The 25,077-nt window shown below is 46.3% G+C and overlaps 1 protein-coding gene across 1 annotated transcript in view; it reads left to right on the forward strand.

The window, feature by feature from the left end:
* The window catches only part of Kif5c (kinesin family member 5C), a 157,050-nt gene that overhangs the window by 104,421 nt on the left and 27,552 nt on the right, over positions 1–25,077 (forward strand). Inside the window, exons 13-22 of the mRNA XM_034494594.1 lie at positions 239–307; positions 2,335–2,541; positions 4,948–5,094; positions 8,406–8,594; positions 12,012–12,129; positions 14,289–14,365; positions 14,918–15,027; positions 17,650–17,751; positions 17,961–18,021; positions 22,467–22,538. Of these exons, the coding sequence (XP_034350485.1) occupies positions 239–307; positions 2,335–2,541; positions 4,948–5,094; positions 8,406–8,594; positions 12,012–12,129; positions 14,289–14,365; positions 14,918–15,027; positions 17,650–17,751; positions 17,961–18,021; positions 22,467–22,538 (1,152 nt within the window). The remainder of the gene's footprint in view (positions 1–238; positions 308–2,334; positions 2,542–4,947; positions 5,095–8,405; positions 8,595–12,011; positions 12,130–14,288; positions 14,366–14,917; positions 15,028–17,649; positions 17,752–17,960; positions 18,022–22,466; positions 22,539–25,077) is intronic.

A 25,077-nucleotide genomic window follows, 5' to 3' on the forward strand; every position in this document is an offset into this window, starting at 1 on the left:
AGCTCTGGTTTCTGGATGGGCAGGATTTGGCTTCTCTGGGTAGATACTACATTTCCTAGAAAGAACTCTGGGTGAAGAAACACATGAATCAACAGGCTCCTGGAACGGCTCCTGCTGCACTTTTCCAGTCTAATGAGGGAACTGGGGACTGGCCTCGCGGTGTCTGATTCTGGAAGGGAAACCAGGATATCAAAACCGACACGACTAACCAAAAATTAAACATGATGTTTCATTTCAGGATGATGAAATTAACCAGCAGAGCCAGCTGGCTGAAAAGCTGAAGCAACAGATGTTGGATCAAGATGAGGTAACAGACACAATGGATTCCTTTTTACAGGGCTTTGGTTGTTTTTGTTTGTTTTTTTTTAATTGCTTTTTGTTGATAATATTAGTCCGAGAAATATAATTTATAAATAGCCTTCTTTAGAACCTTAAAGCAGGTGGAGATTTCTTGATAACTCTCCTATCAGTGCCTGCTAAAGGTTAATTGTGGCTATGTGTAGTGGGCAAGCGCTTGACTCTGTAGTACTCGGGGGCCTCAGGGGTTACTCTGTGCTGCACTTAGTCTTTGGAGGGGGCACACACCTCTCTCCTGGTGGTTAGGTGAAGGCGGTTCCTTCTCAGTCTCAACGTGGCAGCACACTGCTATTTTAGGATACTTCACCTCTATGAACTACTTCATATAAACAGAATGGTCTTCGTATCCAAGTTCAATTGATCATATTCGCCCGTCAGCCTCTCCTGCTGCTCTCCTTCCTTTCCCAAGCCCCCAGGAGTCCATATAGAACAGAAAGTGCATGACATTTGTCTTCTCGAACATGGCTTATTTTGCTTAACGTGATGATGTGTCAGATCCCTTCCTGCAAATGACATGATCTCCTCTTTCTTTATTGCTAAATAAAACTTCGTGTGTATTATATATCTTTAATCATCTGTCTGCTGTCTGCCTACCCATCATATATCTACCTGCCTGTTCGATTTGTCCATCACTCATCCAAAGCCTATCTTCCTCACACATTTTCTCTGCCTAGTCACCTGTCCATGGGCACCCAGGCTGGTTCTATAACCTGGCGGTTGCAAGAGTCCCCCTGCTCTGTCCTACAGGGAAAACGCAAACAAAATCAAAAGTAGACCATCAGAGAGGAAAGCCAGCCGGGCCATAGTGCTGTTAGTGTGTATTTGGTACACTAAAAAGGAGGCCACCTGGTTTCAGCCTCCCCACCCCCTGCCCGCATTCAGTTCTACTGTAAATGTCTTTATTGCACTCGTTTTGCCATGGATTTTACAAATAGGAACTCAAGCAAAACACAGCCAGCCAATCAACCAGAGACAGAATTCTCTTGCTGAGATCACCTAAGTATTTTTTTTTTCTTTTGTGCTTTAAGATGCTTCATTGCTAAAGTGCCATTGATTGGCTTTTACAGTGACGGCAGGTGGCGAGATCGATGTCCCAGTCTCAGGCCCCCACACCCAGGAAACACTATAACCATTTCCTTCCTCTCCGCACCCCATCATCTTCCCAATGTAATGGTTGTGATTCTGCAGGGAGGCAGTCTATGCCTTTGGAGTCACGTGAACCATATTTAATAGCTTTCTATCTTAGCTGGGGTTGTGGCTGCTTGCTTCTGTTTTCTGTTCTCTGCTTCCACACTGTTCTTTGCATCTCCAAGAGTGGTTCAGCTGCCTTGGATCAATTCCCTTTTTTACCATTCAGACATTAACATTTTTTCCTTGCAAAGCGATGAACACTCATTAAGGAAGTCAGAAAATAACAATAGTAACAGCCAAATAAAACACAGCCCCAGAACTCATTTTGCCGCGTGGTAGTGTTTGGAGTATATTCCTCTATACAGTTCTGATAGACATTCAGGAAAAGTGACTTCATTTTAAGGATTGTTTGGATGATTTTCAAATTGTAGCACTGTTTGCAAAGGCTCTGCCAGGGTCGTCATTAGAAACGGTTCAGCCAAGCAGCTGTAGTGCCCTTTGTGTGTGTGTGTGTGTGTGTGTGTGTGTGTGTGTGTGTGTGTGTGCGCGCGCGTGTGGTGTGTGGTTTGTGTGTGTGTGTGTGGTGTGTGTGTGGTGAGTATGTGTGTGTGTGTGTGTGTCTTCGTCTGACTTAGCATAAATTCCTTAAAACTTGAAAGGAAAAAGAAAAGATTTTAGAAATAACATTTGAAAATGTGTTTAGCATCTGTAACACACAGTGAGAGTCCCCCACAGCCTGAATGCTTCCAACTTGTTCTCCCATATCTGGTTTTAAAATTGCTTTGTGCCTGTAGCACGCAGGTTGCTGACATATAATGCACTCACCTGGTCTTCTCATTTCCCCAGCTTCTAGCTTCTACCAGAAGGGACTATGAGAAAATCCAGGAGGAGCTGACACGCCTCCAGATTGAAAACGAGGCAGCTAAAGATGAAGTGAAAGAAGTCCTCCAGGCCCTGGAGGAGCTGGCTGTCAATTACGACCAGAAGTCGCAGGAAGTGGAGGACAAGACCAGGGCCAACGAACAGCTGACTGATGAGCTCGCCCAGAAAACGGTTGGAGCCGTGGTGTCAAAGGGGGCGGGACTTTTTTGTTGACTGAATGCTTCTCAGTGTAAGACTCAGTTTGCTCCCTGAGGCCTCTCCAGCAGTCCCTTCACCGCAGACTGCCTATCACAGCTGTTTTACACCCAGGAAGCTGATGACATCAGCAAGAATGCTTTCTGGAAAAAGTTAAATGCAGACTCTAGATCCAGAAAAAGCTTAGTGAGAAATTTGACTCCTTGACTCTTCTGGCCTCAGGCCAGATGTTTAACCGTCCTGAGTGTTTGTTGCTTTAGTTATCAAAATGACAATTATGTGCTTCTCCAGTGGTGCGTGTGTTAGTGACGGTTTGTGTAAAGCACTTAGCAAGGACCTCAGTGTGTGGTGAAGTAATGATGATCAATGAATAACCCTGAAAGCATTGTTATTAAAGAGCAAAGGTGGGGGACCCACCGGAGTTAAGCAGTCCATTGTTTCCGCCCTACTGAGTGTCACTCCCCACCTTCCCAGCTTCTTGTCCTAGCTTTGGAGGACAGAGGTAAGCTGGTCCTGTCAACCAGAATATTGTCCTGTCCAGCCAGAATATTGCTGTATTTCTGGTTGTTCCTGAGAGACAGAGGCTGTGGGTTTTACCGGGTGAACTAGTGACAGGCAGTCTGCTGTGAGCAGTGAGCACTTGGTGATATGGCAGATGCCATGCCCTTTGCTGTCTGGAGATGGCTTACGGAGTTGAGTGGCTATAGCCTGGTGTCCTTGGTGCTTCTGCCTGAATGGCCTGGGGTCCTGGACTGTGCCTTACTGCCTTATGGAAACATCAGTCCTGGGCACTCAGAGCAGATAGGGAAGAGAGCTGGCTGCAGCGGTGGAGTGGTCAGGGAGTGCTACTTGCTCCACACCTCCTATACCCTGAGTGAAGGAAGAACGGCCTTCCTAATGGTTTCCAGGAGACAGGGCTGCTATTGTCTGTGGTGTTAAATAAGGTGAAATAAACAGTTGGCAGTGCTGATCTAAGTCACTGCAGACTCTCTTAGAGAGGACTGCTACTCCGCTTCTGCTTTGTGTCTCCCTGGCTTTGTACAGCTTGTCCCTTGTGTGTTGTGCATCTTAAAGCAAGGCAAGGTTTTCTATCGTGTGCTTCTCATTTTGTGTCAGAACATTATCAGACTGCTTTAATACACTATTTTTAGTAAATTGTGGCGACTGGCTGCAAATGCCTTTGAATTAACTTGCAAGGCCCCAGGAGTAGAGGCTGAGTTAGCACCAAGATGCTAGAAGAGGTAGCATTATTCCATTGCTGTGAATAAAGAACTTGTCGGGAACCTGGAGGATAGAAAAGAGGTTAGCCTGAGGAAGATTGGTGAGAAACTAGAGCTTTGGCTGCTTATGAAGCAGCTCTGCTATGGAACCTGAGTAATTTTGAAGAATTACAGTATTTAATTTGGCTTCCCTGAGGATTAGCAGATGTTCTAAGTTGTTCTTTATCCTCATTAATGTTTGTCTGGGCTATTGATTCCAGACCCATTACTCGGGGTATTTGGATGTGACCCAGGGAGCAGGGTTTTTTTTTTGTTTTGTTTTTTGTTTTTTTTTTTAGCAGGGAGCTGGGGAACCTGAATTAGAACAAAGGGGGATGAAAGAACATTTGGTGAGTTAGAAAATGTAGTTAAATCCTGTAAACATAGGGCCTCTTTTTGTGCCAGTGTGTGCACGTAGAGATCAGGTCGGCCCTCAGCATCCTTCTTCAGTGCCGTCTGTCTTGTCATTGTTCTGGAGCTCACAGTATGGTAGATAGCTGTCCAGTGGGCCACAGGAATCCTTCCAGTCCTGCACCCCCAGACCCAGATACAGCCCCCAGGAATCAAACCTAGGTCTTCATGTCTGTGCTGCTGCAAGCACCCTTACTGATGGAGCTGTCTCTCCAGCCTTTTATTGACTTAAAAGGCCTTATTGCATTTTATTTATTTTTATGTTCATGCACTGTGGTACACGGGTGGAGGTCGGAGGACAGTTTGCTGGAGTCAGTTCTTACCTTGACCCACTGAGCCATGCTCTGGGCCCTGGATTCATTTGCAGTAACTCACTTTGCTAGCACAGATATTACCAACTAATAAATACAGACCTAGTTTTACGATAACGTCTCTGATTTAAGTTCCTGTATCAGAACCGAGGGCTGAGCACTAGTCGGCCTTCAGAGTTCTCTTCCACTGAGATCAGAGGATGATTCAAAAGCTGGTCTGGCATGTGTTGTTTGGGTCTGGCATGTGCTGTTTGGGTCTGGCATGGGCTGTTTGGGTCTGGCATGGGCTGTTTGGGTCTGGCATGGGCTGTTTGGGTCTGGCATGGGCTGTTGAGCTCTGGAGGTCGCAGGTGGGAATTCATGGGCCATCTTGGTAACTTGTGGCTGACTTTGTTTTCCAGACGACACTGACAACCACCCAGCGAGAGCTGAGTCAGCTACAAGAGCTTAGTAACCACCAGAAGAAGAGGGCCACGGAGATCCTGAACCTGCTCCTCAAGGATCTGGGGGAGATAGGCGGAATTATCGGCACCAACGATGTGAAGACTGTGAGCCAGACTTCTATGCTCTCTTCCTACTCTGACGGGTGTGATCTGAGTCAAGCTTTGCAGCACCCGAGGCTCAGGGCTGTGTTCTGCACGTGTGGCATGCTGGGAAATCCTTGATGGCAGGGAAAGGAGAGCTGGTGCATAAAGCAGGGGGCTGGGGGAGGGGACGGAGGAAAGGAACAATTTGCCTTTCAGATCTGGGGAGCATCTTCCAGCCTTGGTTGGTTTTGTGTGACTTGATTTTTTTTTCTTCAGCCTTACCTGCAGTGTCCCCACATTGGGGCTCCTCTGGGAGAAGCTGCAGGCCAGGTCTCAGTTGCCCTCCCCACTTTAAGAACCCAACGCAGTGAGAATTCTCCAGCCAAGCAGTATGAATTGAGAAAGCTTGCAGCTGAAAGTCACAGGCAGCTAGCAGTGGCTGAAAGAGTAAACCACACTTAATTATGTGTAACAGGAGGAGGCAGAGCCTCTGTTACTGAGGTCATCTGTATCACCTGGGGCTAATTAGTAATTTAGACCCCAGGCTGACCTCAGACATACTGAAGCAGAGTCTATCTTTTAACAAGATGACTCGTGGCTTATTAAAGTTAGAGAAACTGGTTTTGTTTCATTGCAGTGGCTCCATAATACAGAGGATCCAGCCATTCTATTTCCTTTCTGCGTGTCCTTAGTCTCTTTCATATTCATATCTTTAAGCTTTTGCCTCACATAGCAAGATCACCGCTGTAGCACCAACTGTCAAGTCTTCATTCATTTACATCCAACGCAGTGTGGGCTGCATCACTGACGACTTTTATCCAGGAGAGGGAACTATATGCCAGAAATCCCCAGTAGATGTAACCTCTGCTGGCTGGCCAGGTATAGGTCATAAGGACCATCCCAAAGGAGAATTAGATTACCATGAATGGCATATACCCTGGAGTCATGCACACTGGTTTACCCTGAAGACAAGGAGGTGAGGAAGGGAGGGAAATGGAGAGTGGTCTAGAGTTGTCTCAAAGCTGGGATGAGAAGGAAGAGAGAAAGAATGTTATCAGTGAAGAACAACAATGGTTGGCCACAGTATAGGTTGTTATTAAACAGAAAAATAGGATAGAGAATTACGAGCATCCCTTTCGTGGGGTTAGCATTACATGAGGTCGGCTTCACACTTTCTCAGTGCATTGTTGGATTGTGTTCTGAGGATGGCGATGACCCCACAGCCTACCTACCCCTCACTCCCAATGCTAGGGTCTATAGTTTTGACGGACATAGCTTTCCAATGACAAAGCACCTTGGACTGAGTAGTTCCTGTGTTTTGTTGAAGACACTGGATGGAGGAATGGTGTCCCTGAACTTGCCCCTTATGGACCTGACAACAAAAACTTTCAAGTGTAAACGTCTTACCTTTACTCGGTGATCCTTCAGAGAGTTGGCAGTGGTTCAACCCTGGGAACCCACAATCACCACTGGGAAACAGAAAGCCACTGGATGGCGCTGCAAGTCCAGGCTGAGCGCCTGGGACTCTCCACCTTGTTCCAGGCTGAGTGTTTGTGAGTGCTGTGAGTGAGCGCAGCAGCGGTGCAGCAGCGGTGCAGCCGCGGCGGTGCAGCTGTGGTGTGGTGCAGCCGTAGGGTGGCAGTTTCAGGCCCTGCCTGGTTAATCTATTAAGTCCTAGCTTGGCTAGTCTGCACTCCGGGGTTGATTTTTAGAGCCACGTGTTGGTGTTGAGCAGTGCAGTTCTGACACAGGGCTGATTAAAGGCTCACAGGACCACGTGGCACTGATCTGTGAGATGTTGGCACCTCCTGCTGATAACAAAAAGGAAAGGTATTTTTTATGCTAAGTTCTTACACAGAGCTGATGAACACATTAATGAAATCCAAGTGTGTCTGTGTTTTGCCATTAAAGGTCCTTCCTGCCGAAAGTCACAAGCATGAGGAGAGTGTTTTTAAATCCTTAATTGCATGTTTGGGGATTATTTTTAGGCTCCAGATACTAGATGCCCAGTTACTTTCATTGATGACTCTCACTGACAGATCCCAGTGTCCTCTGACAGCCTCCTTCCATGCTGGACCAATGACAAAGGCCGCAAGTGGATCTGTGCTGTTGCATTATGGGATGGATGGAATGAGGGAGCAGCACTGCAGGCAGTCACAAACCCAATTTAAGCTTAGCTTAAGCAGTGGAGTCACCGCTGATAATTGCAGATTTTCCTGCTGTCCGCTCGGTATTGTGCTGCAGTCATTGTTAGGTATTGTTGAATTCTTAGAAGGTTAAAATCGCACTACAGGCATGCAGAACTGTGTACTTTCATGCTTGCTACCAATATTTAGGGCTCATACCCAATACCATTTTCTCTCAGTTCTCAAGTGTTTACACAGAAAAATATGTGACTTAATGACAGCAGTGACAGCATTTGAAGGGGTGGGAGGGGGCAGAGAGGGAGGACAATGTAACATCAGAAATTGCTGGCTTTCCTAGGCTGGATTCTGCTGGGACGAGCAGTCTTCCTAAGGTGCAAGGCTGCCCTCTGGTGTTTAAATATAGCTCACACAAAGCTACTTTCTTCATGGCTTGTGTACGTACCATGCATTTCAACGGATGGGTATAACCCAATACCTTGTTTCCATTTTTGGTTTCTAGTGGAGTTCTAAACATTAGAAACCAGATATATCTGATTCAGGAATTCTGTCCAAACCATCTCTTCTCAGTGTAAACTTAGGCTTGTTCTTAGATAGCTTAATAAGTAGGTTACTATCTACTTGGAAGGGCAGCTCCAAAAAGGCAAAGAAAACGGTTGGTAGCAGCAGATAGCTGAGCATGGGAATCTTCACGTAAGCAGGCGCTGGACCAATGGTGCGTTCTCCGGCATTAGAGGTTCTGTTTGAAGAGCGTGGCCAAAGTCTCTGCTAGTTCATCCATTGCACATAGACTCCTCAGCACTGTGGAAAGTGTAGAGAATTGACGTGCTGGGAGGAACAGGATTATTAAGGCCCTACTAGGGTCACTGGGTCGCTGTTGTAGACGTGCAGGGTGAGGCTTCTGAGGAGTGCTCTCCTTTGAAAACTCTTCAGTAGTGTTTCTTGTGATGTCATCCTTTCTCTCCTCAAATCAATAACAAGGAGATGTGTGGTTAACTGGGGAGTACGTGGTTTTCGATGGGAACTTTCTCAGTGTGTAATCTCTGAGGACTTGACGGTGACTTCCTCACGTTCGTTTTCAGCTTGCCCCGTGGCTGCAGTTTTTGCCCCAAAGCTAGGCATGTCTCAGGAACCCATGGCCAGGTCTCAGGAGCGCCACAAACTTCTGATGTTGCCTTCTGTGCTCAGCTGGCAGATGTGAATGGAGTCATCGAAGAGGAGTTCACCATGGCGCGCCTCTACATTAGCAAGATGAAGTCGGAGGTCAAATCTCTCGTGAACCGTAGCAAGCAGCTGGAGAGTGCCCAGATGGACTCCAACAGGAAGATGAATGCCAGTGAGCGGGAGCTGGCAGCTTGCCAGTTGCTTATCTCGCAGGTAGGCTATCCATTCGGCCCTGTTCACACTCTCCCTCCAACCCCATGCCCTTCCTGGGATTAATAGTGTGTTCTATGGAGAGTCGATGTACTCGGCCTTATGTGAGCATGCCTGAAGATAGCCCACACACCTCTTCTTGTGTTTTTGAGACAGCTCAGATTGGCCTTGAACTCATCCTCCTCCTGTCTCAGCCCCACCCCCTCACCCACTACTGAAAAATGAGTGATTGGTGTGTATTACCAAGCCCAGTCTCTGGGTTTGTCCTTAAAGCTAGATTTTGTTGTGTAAATTACACAAATCCCTCAAGGCTTCTCTGTCTTCAAAGTATCTATCTCTATTTCTCTGCCCACCCATGGGTGACTACGTAGTTGAGCCTATATGCTCAATCTGTAAGTCTCCTATCAGCTAGGGAAGCATTCCTTCATTTGTAAATCCCTACCATGGGCACAGTGTAAGATAGAAACTGCTGCTGTTGGTGGTGGTGACAGGGCAGTTTCACTGTATCACATGTACATGCAATACTAAGCATTTCATGTGCATGTTTTTTTGTGTGATCTTTAAAAAGTTCTGTAGGAAGATTTTATTCTTTTCTTCAAATAAAGGTATGACTGTGATTAAATACATTATCCAAATACATGAAGCTCATGTCTTTCTCAAGCTCGGGGTATGTTTGTTTCATTGATGAGTTAGCAAGCCAGATCTTTCCCCATTGGAATGCTGTTTCTATCTCAGGAAGGAAGTTCAGAGGATCGTGGGACAGTTCTGGGCTACACGGACGTGTAGCTTACATTTGGGTTTGAGATTTCTGAGATGGTACCAGTGTGTGCTGCGTACTACCTTGTAACAGAATCATCTGGGGAAATGGGTACCAATGTGGACAGACATGTCTAACAGGACCAAGAGACAGAACATCAGATTTTGATATGGCTTTGAACATATTATGCAGTAACAGAAAGAGCCCCAATTTAGACTTAATTGTCTAAAATGGATTCTATGGATTGTTTTTATATTAAGTAAAATGCCATTTAAAGGGCTCTTCAGTGCTGGTATGTGGTCGAAAGTCAATAAACATGATGAGATGTAACTTAGCAATCCTTTTGAAAAACACTTGGAAAATATAAAACCAGAAAAAATACATATCTGATGTTCTGTATGTGTGAGCTTGTTACAGGTATGCTCATATGTCTGTGCACATTCAGAAACCAAAGGCTGACCTTGGGTACCTTTCTCTACTGCTTTCCTGTCTACTATTTGAGACAGGGTATTTGTTCATGATGATGAGTCTAGTGCTTGTGTTTTGGCTAGACTGGCTGGCCAACAATTCTCTGGGACCCATCTGTCTTTGTCCATCCTCAGCACTGGGGCTGTAGGTGAATGCCACCACTGTCAGCTTTTATATGGCTTCTGGGGACTCAGATGCAGGCTGTTATGTTTGTGCAGAAGGCTACTCTTTGTGCATCTTCCTAACCCACAAGTGTCATTTGGTCCAGTAATTTTATATATACTATTTTTCATTGGTAATGGAGATGAAATTTTTTTAAATGTCATATGGCATTATAATTTTCCGATTAAAATATTAAAAGTTTATGTGGAAACTATTGGGTGCACTATTATTTGACATTATTGTAAAATATATTATCCAAATACCTGTTGATAGACAAATGAAGTTATGTGGAAGAATATTGTATAACATTTACAAAAATTTATAAAACTTGGGTATTTGGGAAGTATAATTATATATAATAAGTTAAAAGAGAGGTCTGGAGATTCAGAAGTTCTGAGTTCAACTCTCAGCAACCACATGGTGGCTCACAACCATCTGTAATGAGATCTAGTGCCCTCTTCTGGTGTGTCTGAAGACAGCTACAGTGTAATCATGAATAAAAATTAATTTAAAACGTTTTTAAAAACGAAAAACAGAGTTTAATCTATGCTGTTTTATAACTTTGTAGAATATATATCTTATTTTGTAAGACAGTGTGTTTCTTTTATAACTATATTGTCATTAGCAGCAAGAACTTTTTTTAAAAATCTGTAGCAAGATATGTTTATAATTTATAAAAATTGAGAGAGAAAGGTAAACATTAGAGAAAAGTACAGCCTAACTCTACTTTCTAGGTCATTTTTGAGACTATTTGCATGAGCTTATGGGTATTATGGTATTCCCACTCCCAAGAGTTGGGGGCTGAAGTCAGACACAGGCAGAGCATTCATGGCTGACAGCCCTGCCCTTTCTCTGTCCATCTGGACATAGGAGCTCCATGCCCAAATCCCACCTGCACACTGTACACTGACATGACTAGTCGGATCAGGTTAGCTGTGCCCTGTGTGGATGAGTGAGGAGGAGATGGTACAGCCTGCAAGGGGGTAGGGGAAAGCAGCACTCACTCTCAAGTGTGAGGTCCTGGGCTTTGGAGTGACACTGACTGGTACATGAGAACCAGGCTAGCAGCCAGTACAGTACCCCAATCTGCCGCAGTACTCACAGAAAGCCATCGACTCAGCCTTTACTCTATCAGAAACCTTGACTCTTCCTTTTCTGGTGTAGTTTAAAGAATCTAAGAATATTCCTCACTGAAATCCTTTCTTCTTTGTTCATATTGTCTCCCTCTACCCCAAAGCTGTTTTTATATCTCTTCCAACTGAGTTCCTGAAGAGTTATATCATTGGAATTCATTCTGCTGGGTCGTCCTGCCCAAACATGAGTCCCCAGATCTAGGGGGGAAACAATCTGCATATTCCATCTGTCTAAAAGTCACCATCATGCCTGCTCAGCCCCTGAGCTCTCAACCGTTTATTGACTCATTCCATTGGTGTTTATTAAGTATCTCTCATGAGCAAAAAACAGTGATGTTAAGTGGAAGCCAGGGGCTGTGAAGAAATGGCAGAACCTGGTAAGGAGCCAGCCAGGGCATTGTGTGCATGTATGGAAGGTACCAAAGCTGGTGAACTGTTTCTGAGGGACAGAAGAAGAGCAGATTTGATGTTTGAACCTATAGGTACATGTGCAAAGGATGAGGCCTTCAGTTCTGGATGTTTCCCATCCCCCCTCTCCCTCCTTATGGTGCTTCATTTGAATCCAGGCCGTTGCTCATGCTAGGCAGGTGCTCTAATACCCATCTACCCTTAGCCACTCAGCGTTTACCACGAGGAAGGAAAACAGGGCAGACTTTGGTCTCCACATGAAGTGGGAGAGCACAAGGACATGGCCCTGCAGCATCTGGAAACAAGCTGCAGAGCACATGGAAGAAACAGAGAATTCCCTTGGGCCTCAATTTTGAGTCCCAGGCAAAGGACAAAATATGAGCCATCCCATGGTGAGGTCTCTAACTTGTTTTTTTCTATTAGCTCCAGATGACCTGGGAAACCAGATACTAGGTACTCACCTTTCCTTCTGATCTGTTTTCTTACCCAAAGCATGAAGCCAAGATCAAATCTCTGACAGACTACATGCAGAACATGGAACAGAAGAGGCGGCAGCTGGAAGAGTCCCAGGACTCCCTCAGCGAGGAGTTGGCCAAGCTCCGGGCCCAAGGTAAATATTGACTCCTTTGCAGGTGTCAGACACTTGGCCTAAGCCAGTCTCTAGCTGGCTGAGTTCTGATGTTCAGTTTTGTTCAGCTATAGCATTTCTGGGAACTGCAGCAGATCTGAAAGAAACCCATGTTACCCCACCGTGTATCTTCTGCTCCCCAGCCTCCCTCTGTCCGCCTAGCTGACTGGGCCAGCATCCTCTCCTTCCAACCCAGTTGGCCTCTTGTTCTGCAAAGCTTGTCCCTCAGGCTTGTCAGATGTGTCTCTTGTGCGGCTCATTTCTGTTATGATTCCCTTGGAGCAACCTAGTTAGTGATTGTGGCTAAATCAATATAACTGAGGGGTCTCACTGCAGTCTTCTCTAGACTGGTCGCCCTGCTAGATCCCAGGGCTGATTCTGAAGTGCAAATTCTGTCTTCTGGCAGACCCGATGGGTCGTGCCCTTCCCTGGGATTCTGAACTTGGACTAGGTGTTAGGCTTTTGGACAAGTTCTTCCCTTAGCTGTGTGGTGCCTGGCACACAGCTAACACTTAATAAATCTGAGTAAACAGAAGCAAAACTTAAAGGTGGCCACCAGAAATGCAAAAACCAGAACAGGGTTTAAGCATTGCAGTGTGCAGAGTAAGGCCAGCTACACATAGCGAAGGCTGCCGTAAAGATCAATTCTTTGTAGAACAGTGTGAATTACCATAACAGTTATTCAGGCCATTTAATTGCAGCATTTTATTTTATATTTTAAAAGAGTGTGTGTGTGTGTGTGTGTGTGTGTGTGTGTGTGTGTGTGTGTGTGTGTAGATGCCCGAGGAGGCTAGAAGAGGGTGTTCATTGCCCTGTAGGTGGAATTATTGGCATTTGTGAACCACCTGGTGTGAATGTTGAGACCAGAACTCTGTCCTCTGCAAGAATATCAAGTGCTCTTAAATACTGAGCTATTTTCTCAGTCCCTTATCACAGAGCTTTAGATCAGAAAAGCATAAACAAGAATGCAGAGAAGAGGAGAAAAGGAAACCACCCAAAAATATCTAAAAGTTCGATAGACTTTACTAGAATATCGGTCTTCATGTCGGAGACAGAACGTGCGGCTGTGTGGCCATGGTTATGATGCTGTGTTTGGATAAAACCTTTACTGCAGTCACTAAAGATAAATGGATCCTTGTATTCTTAGAAATTAATATTTAAAATAAAAACACTCTGACGTGTAGTAGGATTGATGATGTTATTGTTTCATTTCTTTTACTTTCATATAAAGCTATTTACTAGATAAATACATGCTGCGTCAGGTTTAAAGGCCAGTTAAGAAGAAAGAGCCCTGCCATAGCTTTGTAGCATTTGCTTTCTGTGGTAAGGAATGGCTGTTGAGGGTGAAGCACCTCATACTGGACAAAGAAAAGCATTTTCCCATCTTGCATGTTCGCCGCAATGGGGCCGTTGAACGGAAATACAAACAGAGAAAAGCCCAAAATAAAGTGAAATGGACTAGAGAAATGATGGACCAGATGTCACTGCCCAAACGACATTTGCTCCCCACCCCCACCCTCCAGCTGTGGGGCTCATGGCCCTTGCACGCATGCTCAGGGAGCCCTATGTGCTGGCCACAGCCCTGCCCACCCAGGCCTCCCCTGGTGAACCCATAAAGTGTTAGAGTTTATTTCTGTTTCCCTTGTTTTCCTCTTTAGTTTGTTTTCCTGCTCCAGATTCTTAGAAAATCAACAGCTACTCCTGGGAGGTAAATTATCTCCTTGTGGAATTCTCCCGGTGACATGAATCCAGATGTCACCTCACACTCACAGGGGCTTTTATAATCTGCAAGGCATGATTGCTGCACCCTCAGGGCTTGCTCCCAGAGACCAGCTAGGAAGCAGTTCTGGAGCCGCCTGCTTCCAGGTAGCCCCTTCCTATCCCTGGATGCTCTCCAGCAGGGATGCAATCCCTGTGGCTCCCAAATACCAACACAGGCCACAGGACAGGACAGGACAGGTCAGACCGAGATGTCGGGTGTTTGCCAGGCTCCCCCTCCTCCATGCGGGCACTGGTGCTGCTCAGATACAAGCTTCCTGGTGTTTTCACTGTGTCTTCATGGTTTTGTTTTCTAAGTTTTTGCTTCGGGGTATGAATCCTGCTAGTTCAAACTCCGGTTGCTTTTTACCTGTTTGAAACAGAAAAAATGCACGAAGTCAGTTTCCAAGATAAGGAAAAGGAGCACCTGACGAGGCTGCAGGATGCTGAGGAAGTGAAGGTGAGTGCGCGTACACATCTGGAATGATCTGTCCCCAGACCTGTGCCTGTCAGTGAGACAGAGAGGAGAGGAACCATGGCTGGGCCTTCCGAGCTGATCTCATGGGGCCTGATGTAGTCACAAGATGCTGATGGGATTGTGCAGGAAACCAGAAACGTCCCTGCATACACCTGTGTTGCACTGATGTCTTTGTGTTCCCTGTCCCTGAAGGGGTTAAGTGACTTGTCTGGAGTCACCCAGGTAGTAAGAAAACTGTGTTCTGACAGGCCTGGCTTGGAAAACCACGGGTCTCCAATGAGAGGTAGAAGAGCAAAAGTGAACTTCCTGTGCTGGTTGGGCTGCTTTGCCTCTGGGGCCCCCTCAGTTTTGTGACAGATCTATGGGCTGTGCTATGCAAACGAAGCAAGGCCAGGAACTTGGGCACCAAGCCGGAAACACCCTTAATTTGGGGATTTAACATCTGAGGGAGGTAGCTAGGGATCCAGGGCTTGTCACTGAGTGGGCAGAATGCCACATTTCTTGATACCACATTTCTCCTGGCCTGGCTTGCAGAAGGCTCTGGAGCAGCAGATGGAGAGTCACCGGGAAGCGCACCAGAAGCAGCTGTCCAGACTTCGTGATGAGATTGAGGAGAAGCAGAGAATCATAGATGAGATTAGGGAGTGAGTTGGCTGGGGGAGGGGAGGGGGGCTTACGGTACATGGGCGGGCATGGGCAGGCCTTGGGAAAAAGACTTAAAGGATATGGCTTTTAGCCAGGGTCCCTTGTCTCTCTGTGCTTGGACTCTGTGTTCTGCCCAGGTGGTGATGCTGCCTCTGAGGTCTGTTCTCCCACCTGGAGCTCAGCTCCCCTGCTGCTGTGGTATAGGAGGTGGCATGCAGGCCTTCACATGACCCCAGCCAGTTCAGGGGTGACTCATCTTGGAAGATACATGCCCAGGAACCAGAAAGACTAAATGAAAGTATAAACACACACCACACACACACACACACACACACACACACGACTATTCCTCCCCCAGGAATTAATAAACACTCCAGAGAAGCTGTTTGGCTTTGCTGCCTCTTTAGCCCAACAGATTATGCACCTGTAGCCACCTGGTCACCTGTGCACACATCTCAAAGACCTGTGCCAGTACGAGTCTGTGCACAGTAGATGCCAATATACCTTCCCGCTGCTATCAGAATGACATTGTTGCAGCTTAACTCTGGTTGCTACCTTGTGACCACATCCTGCCTTCTCAGAGTCCGTGGGGAGCCCCCTGCTCCACAGCACCCTTTCCTTTTCTGTAGCACACGTCCCCCAGCTGCAAAGCTCCCTTCTGGGAGGATCTTATTCTGGGGTTCTTTATGCTTTTTACATAGTAGATCTTCTTGGTGAACCCCTTTGCAGAACAGCCTTTTAAATGCTCCCCCCAAAAGGCATACTATTTACAAAGAAAACATATCAACTGAAATAGAATTTCACCTACTGTCCCTCCCCCTGACTAGGGCAAGACCCCCTCCAGCACCCCCACCACCCCGCTCCCGCCATCACCACCGCTACTTTCTATAGATGAAGAATTAGATATAGGAAGCAAGGTTGAATTATTTACTTAAGGTCACACGGCTAAATAGGAATCAGACTGGGGCTAAGCGTTTAATTCTCCAGGCTACTGATCCAAATCTTTTCAGAGTATGTGAGCTGCTTGCAAAGGCATTTGCATCTTGAAGGAGAGGAGGAGGGAAGCAGGAGTCTAGCTGGTGTGCTGGCTCTGTGCAGCCTGCAGAAGAATAGGCCTCAGCACGCCCTGTCCTCACCCCTTCTGTGCCACCCCTTCTCCTGGACACAATGATAATTAACCTCCCTCAAGACATTCTGCCGAAAGAGAAGAAAGGAAAGAAAGGGAGACAGAGAGAGAGCATCAGTGCATGAGTTCCCTGTGGGAGCTTTCAAGACTTGGGCTCTTGGTGCTTCTGGCTTCCTTCACACAGTCTTGTGGTCTCAGGCTCTCGGATGGTTTTATGAGCACTGGCATGGATCAGAGGTGGAATAGACCCTCCTGTCTGAGAATGTCTATTGCTGTGAGAAAACACCATGACCCAAAGCAGCTTGGGGAGGAAAGGATTTCTTTCAACTTAAACAGTATACAGTTCATCATCCAGGGAAGTGAGGGCAGGAACTTAAGGCAGAGGCCATGGAGGGGTGCTGCTTATTGGCTTGCTCCTCCTGGCTTGCTCAGCCTGCTTTCTTACAGCACTCAGGACCACCAGCCCAGGGGTGGCACCTCTTCTGAGAGCCAGTTCCTATCCTATCATTCATTAATAATAATAATTACTACAGTCTTGTCTACAGGCAGATGTATGGGAGCAGTTTATCAATTGAGAGCCCCTCTTCCAAAATGACTTCAGCTTGTGGCAAATTGACATTAAATTTGACTAGCACAACCAGATGCTGACTTTCTGTCTCCACAAAACCTTAGTGGTGGTCTTCATAAAGCCAGTCTGAACATTCAACCAGACCAAGGGCTTCCCCCATGGCTGCTGCTGTCCATGGAAGACAGCTTCCGACATTTGTGAATTGTGGTGTTCAAACCGACAAATAGTTAGTGAGTATACAGCTGTTCTCTGGGTGTGTACAGCAGCAGAAAGTGTATATTAGGGCTCTCTCGCTCTCTCTCTCTCTCTCTCTCTCTCTCTCTCTCTCTCTCTCTCTCTCCCTCTCTGTCCCTCCCTCCCTCCCTCTCTCTATCTCCCTCCCTCCCTCCCCCTCCCTCCCTCCCTCCCTCTCTGTCCCTCCCTCCCTCCCTCTCTCTCCCTCCCTCCCTCCCCCTCCCTCCCTCCCTCCCTCCCTCCCTCTCCCTCCCTCCCTCCCTCCCTCCCTCTCCCTCCCTCTCCCTCCCTCCCTCCCTCCCTCCCTCCCTCTCCCTCCCTCCCTCCCTCCCTCCCTCCCTCCCTCCCTCCCTCTATCTCTCTTTCTCTCTCTGTCTCTCCCTCTCTATTTTCAAGCATTCTTCTTTCCCCAATGTCATTATATCTCCACAGAAGCCCTTGCACACAAACAAACTATAAATATACCCGCAAAGCCTTTGTTTCATTTCATGCTTCCGAGCTGCTCCCCAGAAATCAGTTTTCACTCGGGCAGAGAAGACGCTGCGAGGTTGTTCTCTGATCCCTCAGAATCCTCCCGAATTGTTGCCTTTATTGCACAGAACTAATGGGGCTGGAAAAGAACCAGGGCTTTAGGAGGGTGACTCAAAAGTTCAAGCTGACCTGGAATATATTGCTTTTTCCTCTCAATTTCAGTCTGAATCAGAAACTGCAACTGGAACAGGAGAGGCTCAGCTCTGATTATAACAAGCTGAAAATAGAGGACCAGGAGAGAGAAGTGAAACTGGAGAAGCTCCTGTGAGTGCCTTAAACCTTCCCTGACTTCTCATCCTTGGGAGGATTTGAGGACCAGCCCTAGTGGAGCCCCGGAGATTCCCACTAGGTCCCGCTGTTGAAAGCAGCAGTGGCTTGGGTTGTTCTTTGCTTAGCCTAGCCTTAGGTGCAAACTGCATCTGCTCTAGCTCCAGTGTTCTCTTGGTAGCTCATGATTCCTTTCTGTCTCTCAGATTGCTCAATGACAAAAGGGAGCAAGCCAGGGAGGATCTCAAGGGACTGGAGGAGACTGTGGTGAGTCACTTCCCAACTCAGCTCACTCTCAGAGGCCTGATTTATTTGTGATCTGCTGAATTGTCTATTCTAAGATTTTATCTGCACGTACCTTTAGACACGAAGCATACGGTGGCAGACTGGGATTTGTAGAATTACTTCTTAACAGAATGAATCCACTGGATACTTGGTTATTAGTGTGGTAATCCTGAAATACTTGAGGAAGAACTGAACAGAGGGGATGCAGGAGCAGTAACTTGTGGCAGTAACAGGGACATCAGTGCGCACTTGTGTGAAGGGGGATAGAAGGCAGGCACGCAGGACAGTGCCGGAGCAGGTGCCTTGGAGGTGGGTCAGAAAGAAGAGCAGGAGATCCCGCTTGCCTCTGAACGGGTTCAGTATTTGACATTGCCATTGGTTTCTCTGTGCTATGACTCCAGCCGTTGGCTTCCCTTGGCAGGTTTGGTTTCAGCGGCTGTGCAGGGTAGCAGCTGGGTCACTTGTCACAGATGTGGCGGCTTATCACAAACCATCCTAACAGCGTAACACAGTGAAGCTGTGTGTAGGCTTGTACACGTTTAAATTCAGCGGTGCCTTCTGATCTCACTCATGTGTCATGGGAGTCTATGTGGGACAGAGCCCATCTGCACCAACCTGGAGAGTCAGACTATAGGCAGATGGCTACTTCCATCTGGAGCTGAGGCTGCATGCTGGCTCCTAGGTCAGTACAAAGTGCTCCTCAGAGAAACGAGAACACAAGCCTTTGGGACAGGGATCAGATGCCTGTGCTGACAAGAAGTTAGACCTTTCAAGGTGATGTCTATAGGGAAAACAGACACAAAGCCATGGAGTCACCTCGTCTACATAGTTCAGTAGAGCAATGCAGTGCATAACTGAAGGTTCTTACAGAAGTGCAGGAAAATATTGAACACTGAAAGTTTACTAGATTCCTGCCATCCTGGCTGTGTGATAATTCCAGATGTTCTGCTTGTGCCCCATGTACACCCCTACACCGTGCACCCTTGTTAACCTTCCATGTCTCTGCTGTCCTCACACAAAGCTTGCATGTGCGTTTGCACATATGACTAGTCAGCAGATGACACACACACACTTTTGTGATGTCTTCTGGGCTTGACCACATGCCCTGATTGTCCATATGATGTTCATATGTATTCCTATACACGCACATACAGCTGCATCTCACTAGTGATTTTTTAAATTCAAAAACCTTCTGCTCACTATACACAAGTTGTTGCGTCCATCAAACTCACACTTGCCTCTTCTCATACCTTTCCTGACACTTACAGACCAATGTGCACAGATGCTCAGTAACTCAGATGTGCACATTCAGTCCCAGCCACAGCTCACACGCATACACAGCACTCTCATGGCCCCCAGCTCCCCCCACACACAATCTCTCACATACACTCTCTCACACAAACACATATACACACAGGGCTCTTTTTATCACACATATACACACTCTCCCTCTTCACATACACTTTCTCACACATACTTTCTCATACACACTTTCTGTCCCACACACTCTTTCTCACACTTTCTCTCACACACAACCTCACATACGCTTTCTCACACACATAATCTCACATACATTTTCTCTCACATACGCACAATCTCTTTTACACACACTCTCTCACACATATAATCTCTCTCACACACACTTTCTCACACACATATGATCTCTCTCACACTTTCTTTCTCACATACACTCACACACACTCTGTCTTGCACATATAATCTTTCTCATACACACTTTCATACACGGTCTCACACACACACCATATATGCTCACACACACTCTCTCTCATACCTCCACCACACCCCCTGTCTTTCCCCACTCACATCCGGACTTACTCTCACACGCCTACCCTTCCTTGTTCCTATCCCTGTGAGCATGATGAATAAAGAACCAGTAGCCGGTCCCCTTGCTGTCTTAGGCTCTCAAATGTGTATTAAATGGCACGTTTCCTCAGTAGCCTCCGTCATCTACTCAGTTACTCCCTGTTTCCCTCCCACAGCTCATTTCCTTAGTGATCTGGCTGTGCCCACACACGCTCGCTTTCACAGGCTGCACCCCCCCCCCCCGCTCTCCCACTTACGAACATGTCCATCCATCCCACACACAAGGACAGACCCACTGACGTGGTGGCTCCTCTTCCTCTCTCCCTCACCACCCTCATGCCCCCTCCCTTAAATCCAGGACTAGATTCCTACAGCGTGTGCTGTTTTAGACTTGACTGTTTGCCCTCAGCCTTGGACTCCTCCCACGCTAAGCTGCAGATTTTCTTCAGAGACAGGCTCTTGCTGTCCTTGGCTGTCCATTTTGTTCTCAAGGTCTCCTGTGCCAGCCTTCCCTGCCACCTGAGTATTGTGGGGCAGGGGAGGCTGCTGCCCACAGATTGGACTCTGAGAACCACACTACAGACTGGCCATCTATGCTGTTCTTTGGACACCGACCACTTCCTCCTGATGCCACCTCACGCTACACAAACTGCCTCTCAGGTGCTAGCCCCACTGTCCACCATGACAGGAAGTTAACCCTTGAGGTCTTGAATGGAAGTCAGTAGCTTCTTGAGGAAGGCTGGAGGATGTAGAAATAATTATGAATGTGGTGGAGGAAAGACCATTGCTGCAGAGACCCAAGTGACAGCTGCCTAAGGACAGCAGCCTAAACCACCTTAAATGCCTTTGACTGTCCCTGCCAAATGGTTAAAATAGAGAAAAGAGGCAGCTCAGGACTCTTGTATTGTACTTATGTTCCAAGGAAAGGCCTGGCTCTTGGGCAGGGTGTCAGGCCTTCTTGTCTCCCTTTTGTGTGGCAATGCTTTTCATCAGAAAATATCAACTGTGATCACAGGGTAGGCGGAAATAAGAGATCTGAGGTGGAGGGGCAGCATGCAGAGCATTTGTGAACATTAAGGGATGTTGAGACTGAACTCTCTCGGCTGGGGTGTAGGGCAGTCTGGATACTGGTGAGCACTGTTTCTATGCTGTAAGGTGCCTCACTCATGGATGGGACTGTGTACACATTAATCATAATACCAGACCTGCTTGGCTTCCTGCAAAAACCAATTTACCCCGTCCAAGGTGAAATTGACTTCAGATGCTTCTTATTTCAGCACAGAATTGGACCTAGTAATAAAGTCTTAAATTAACAGAGAACCTTATTCCAAGGAACTTAGTGTTTCTTTAACTCTGGTTCCTGTTTTAACCTTTTTAACCTAAGCCTGTGTAGATTTCATCCCCTGACATCACATCAATTTACACAGATGAAAACATTGAAGATTCTCTGTCTCCTCTTCACTTATAAGGAAATAATTTACATAAAACTAATAGCTTGTGTAAAAAACCTATCACAAGGTTGGAAAGATGGCTCTGTAATTAAGAGCACTTACTACTTTGGTAGAAGATCCGAGTTCAGTTCCCTGCACCCCACACAAGGCAGCTCATAACCACCTATAATTTCAGCTCCAGATGATCCAATGCTCTCTTCTCAAACCTTCTAGCATCTGAATTTATGTATGCACATAGACATGAATTTCAGACCAATCAGAGCTACAGAAAATAACATACCAACTAAAATGTATATATAAATATTATACATATTTACATATATGTGTATAGGTATGTATGGAGACAAAGACTTGCATAGAAGGAAATGTTTAGATCTTCTGATTTTGTTAATAAAGCTCTCCTGGTTCAGGCTCTTGTCTCCTCCCTCATAGTCTTCAGTGTTCATTCATAGAAAATAATCCAAAATGAAGGCGGAAATTGCAGTTGCCGGCTTTTGGGATGTGAACTCATATTAACCATCACACTGACCATTTACTGAGGCCAGAAATCATCCTAAGAGATTTCTAGATCTTCCTGTTTGGTCTTGATGCCAGCAAGTCAAATCTTTGTCTCAAAAAATGAGACAGGACGTTCAGGTGACTTGCCCAGCGCCACCAGGTGGAGAGTCTGAGAACTGCTCACTCCTGAGCTACTGATGTGAGGCAAACATACTTGTGGACTGGGGCAGTGGTTGGGTAAAGAATCATGGGAAATGGCAGCCAGATGAACCATGGTTACCTTTGGGTTTAGCATGTTGGCATGAGATGTAATATTTATATAGGAGGTAATCAAAACCAAACCAAAGGGAGACCTTATTCTAGCAGGTAACTTAGGAACTTTTGGCTCCATTGAGAGGAGAGGAGAGGAGCTGGCTGTGTTCTGCTTTACAGCCAGTAGTCAGAGTTCCCAGGCTCCTGCACCATGTGCTCCTGAAAGCCGTGTGAGTTGAAGAGTGGGCAAGGCACAGATGGTACCACGGTAGCAACAGCATCAATGGCAGCTCCAGTGTCGCCGGTGGGGGGGTGGGGGGGGGAGAGCTAATGACATCTAGAGCAAATGCAGCACCAGTTCAGTCCATCACCCACTGACTGCTCGTGAAAAATCTCTTCCAGTCTAGAGAACTCCAGACCCTTCATAACCTGCGCAAACTCTTCGTCCAGGATTTGACCACCCGGGTAAAAAAGGTGAGTCCTGTCATTTCTGAACAAGTTGAGGAGAAAAGTTGGAGCCATGAGGCATCATCTTCGGCTGAAATATCACTTGCTCAAATTAAGGCTGGTTATGTTTAAAAATTAATTGCCTCATGCCAGAAAAACCTTATTAAAAGAATGTGCTTCAGGCTGAAATTACTTAGGAATATTTTACCGTCTGATTTTTTCCTTCTTAGCAGAAGGAAGTTATAATGCTATCCCTGGCTGGCCTTTATTTAAAATGACATATATTTGTCTGGCCCCACTGTGTGAAAATCACTGTTCTGGGCCAGAAAAGTCTAGAACATTCTTGTCAAAAGACTGCGTGGTCTCATAGTGTGCAGAAGAGAGATGGCCAGAGCGTCACATTTGTCTTTGCAGTGTGCGGGGTGTGTTAGAATAGAGTTTGTACTTGTTTCCCAGGCCACGACAGTAGGTTCTAGCATCCCTGCATTGCAAGTGCGGATCTAGGCTTGGGTGTGATTGTGGGACTGAAAAGGGCTGGGCATAAGTCTCAAAATCATGTCACCTTAGGGGTCTCCATATTGCTGACTCAATAGGTCAGCTCAGAAACTTAATTGAGAAGAGTGAACACAGACGAGGCATGGGAAGACGAAAGGAAGGGATTAAGAAAAGCACACGAATGTTTAGTAACGGCATATACGTGTCCGAGTCTGAGTGCATGTGTGTGTATACTCGTACACGTGGGTGTGTTTGAAGGAGCAAAGGAGAAAAGGTCAGATACAGTGAAAAGGGGATGATTGCCAGAAGCAGATCTGAGAGGGACAGAATTAACAGCACAAATGGATATCCTGCTCGGTAAGAGAATGCATTGATTTTTCCCAGAGTTCAGAGAGAGTTGAGCTGCAAGCATTTGGAGGGAACTCCACAACAGTGGAAAGAGGCCATATCTGATGGCTGGTGTCTTCAGGGGAGGAGGGAAGAGAAGGTGGAGCCCAGGGAGATAAGATTCAGCCAGCCGAGCATAGAGTCTACAAGGGATAGGTAAAGTGGGTTGCTTAACAGTGCAGTGCATGCCCAACAGGAAACAGTGTGCAGTTGGCAAGCACCTCTGACAGCATGGCTCCTGGGAGATTTTCTTTTTCTTTTTTCTTTTCTTTTCTTTCTTTCTTTCTTTCTTTCTTTCTTTTTTTTTTTTTTTTTGAGAATTATTATAGTTTATTAGGAGAGCTCACCGTCTTTACTATTTGAATCTTCAACAGACCATGACACCATACTATACAATTGAAAGTAATTAGACCATGACCACTAACCACTGAGGCCATACTATATGCTACAGTTGAAAGGAATCTGACCATGATCACCACAATTGAAAGGCCCTGGCCCTACATATTAAAGTTCCCAATTCTCAAATTGATGAAACAATAAAAAGAAAAAAATTTAAAAGCATGCGGTCTTCATCTTGCAGCCTAGATCTGGCCTGTGGTGCTTTACTTTATTGCGCTTTTATCAGATTTCCAAAGCTGACCTGCCTCCATCTTTTATTTTTCTTTTTTGATATTTTATTTACATTTCAGATGTTATCCCCTTTCCCCATTTTGCCCCCCAACCCAGAAACCCCCTATTTCATCCCCCCTCCTGCTTCTATGAGGATATGCCCCCACCCACGCCTCCTCCCAACTCCCCACTGTCAAATTCCCCCACACTGGGGCATTCAGCCTTCACTGGACCAAGGACCTCCTCTCCCACCTATGCCCAACAAGGCCATTCTCCCCTTCATATACAGCTGGAGTCATGGGTCCCTCCCTATGTGCTCCCAGGCTAGTGGTTTAGACCCTGGGAGCTGTGGTTGGTTGGTATTGTTGCCACAAACCCTTTCAGCTCCTTCAGTCTTCTCTCTAACTCTTTCATTGGGAACGCCATGATCAGTTCAATGGTTAGCTGTGAGCATCTGCCTCTGTATATGTCAGGCTCTGGTAAACCTCTGAGGAGACAGCTATATCAGGCTCCTGTCAGCATGCACTTCCTGGCATCCACATCAGCATCTACCTTTGGTGACTGCACATGGGATGGATACCCAGGTGGAGCAGTCTCCAGATGGCCCCTTCTTCAGTTTCTGTTTCACTCTTTGTCTCCATATTTGCTCCCATGAGTATTTTGTTACTTCTAAGAAGGACTGAAGCACCCACACTTTGGTCTTCCTTCTTCATGAACTTCATGTGGTCTGTGAGTTGTATCTTGGGTATTGCGAGCTTTTGGGCTAATATCCACTTATCATGTGTGTTCTTTTATGATTGGGTTACCTCACTCAGGATGATAGTTTCTAGTTCCCATTTGCCTAAGAATTTCTTGAATTTATCCTTTTAATAGCTGAGTAATACTCCATTGTGTACCACATTTTCTGTATCCATTCCTCTGTTGAAGGACATCTGGGTTCTTTCCAGCTTCTGGCTATTATAAATAAGGCTGCTATGAACATAGTGGAGCATATGTCCTTGTTATATGCTGGAGCATCTTGTGGGTACAGAGCTAAGCAGAGAATTCTCAACTGAGGAAACTCAAATGGCTGAGA

This window comes from Arvicanthis niloticus, chromosome 2, assembly GCF_011762505.2.
Source record: "Arvicanthis niloticus isolate mArvNil1 chromosome 2, mArvNil1.pat.X, whole genome shotgun sequence".
NCBI classification, from domain to species: domain Eukaryota; kingdom Metazoa; phylum Chordata; class Mammalia; order Rodentia; family Muridae; genus Arvicanthis; species Arvicanthis niloticus.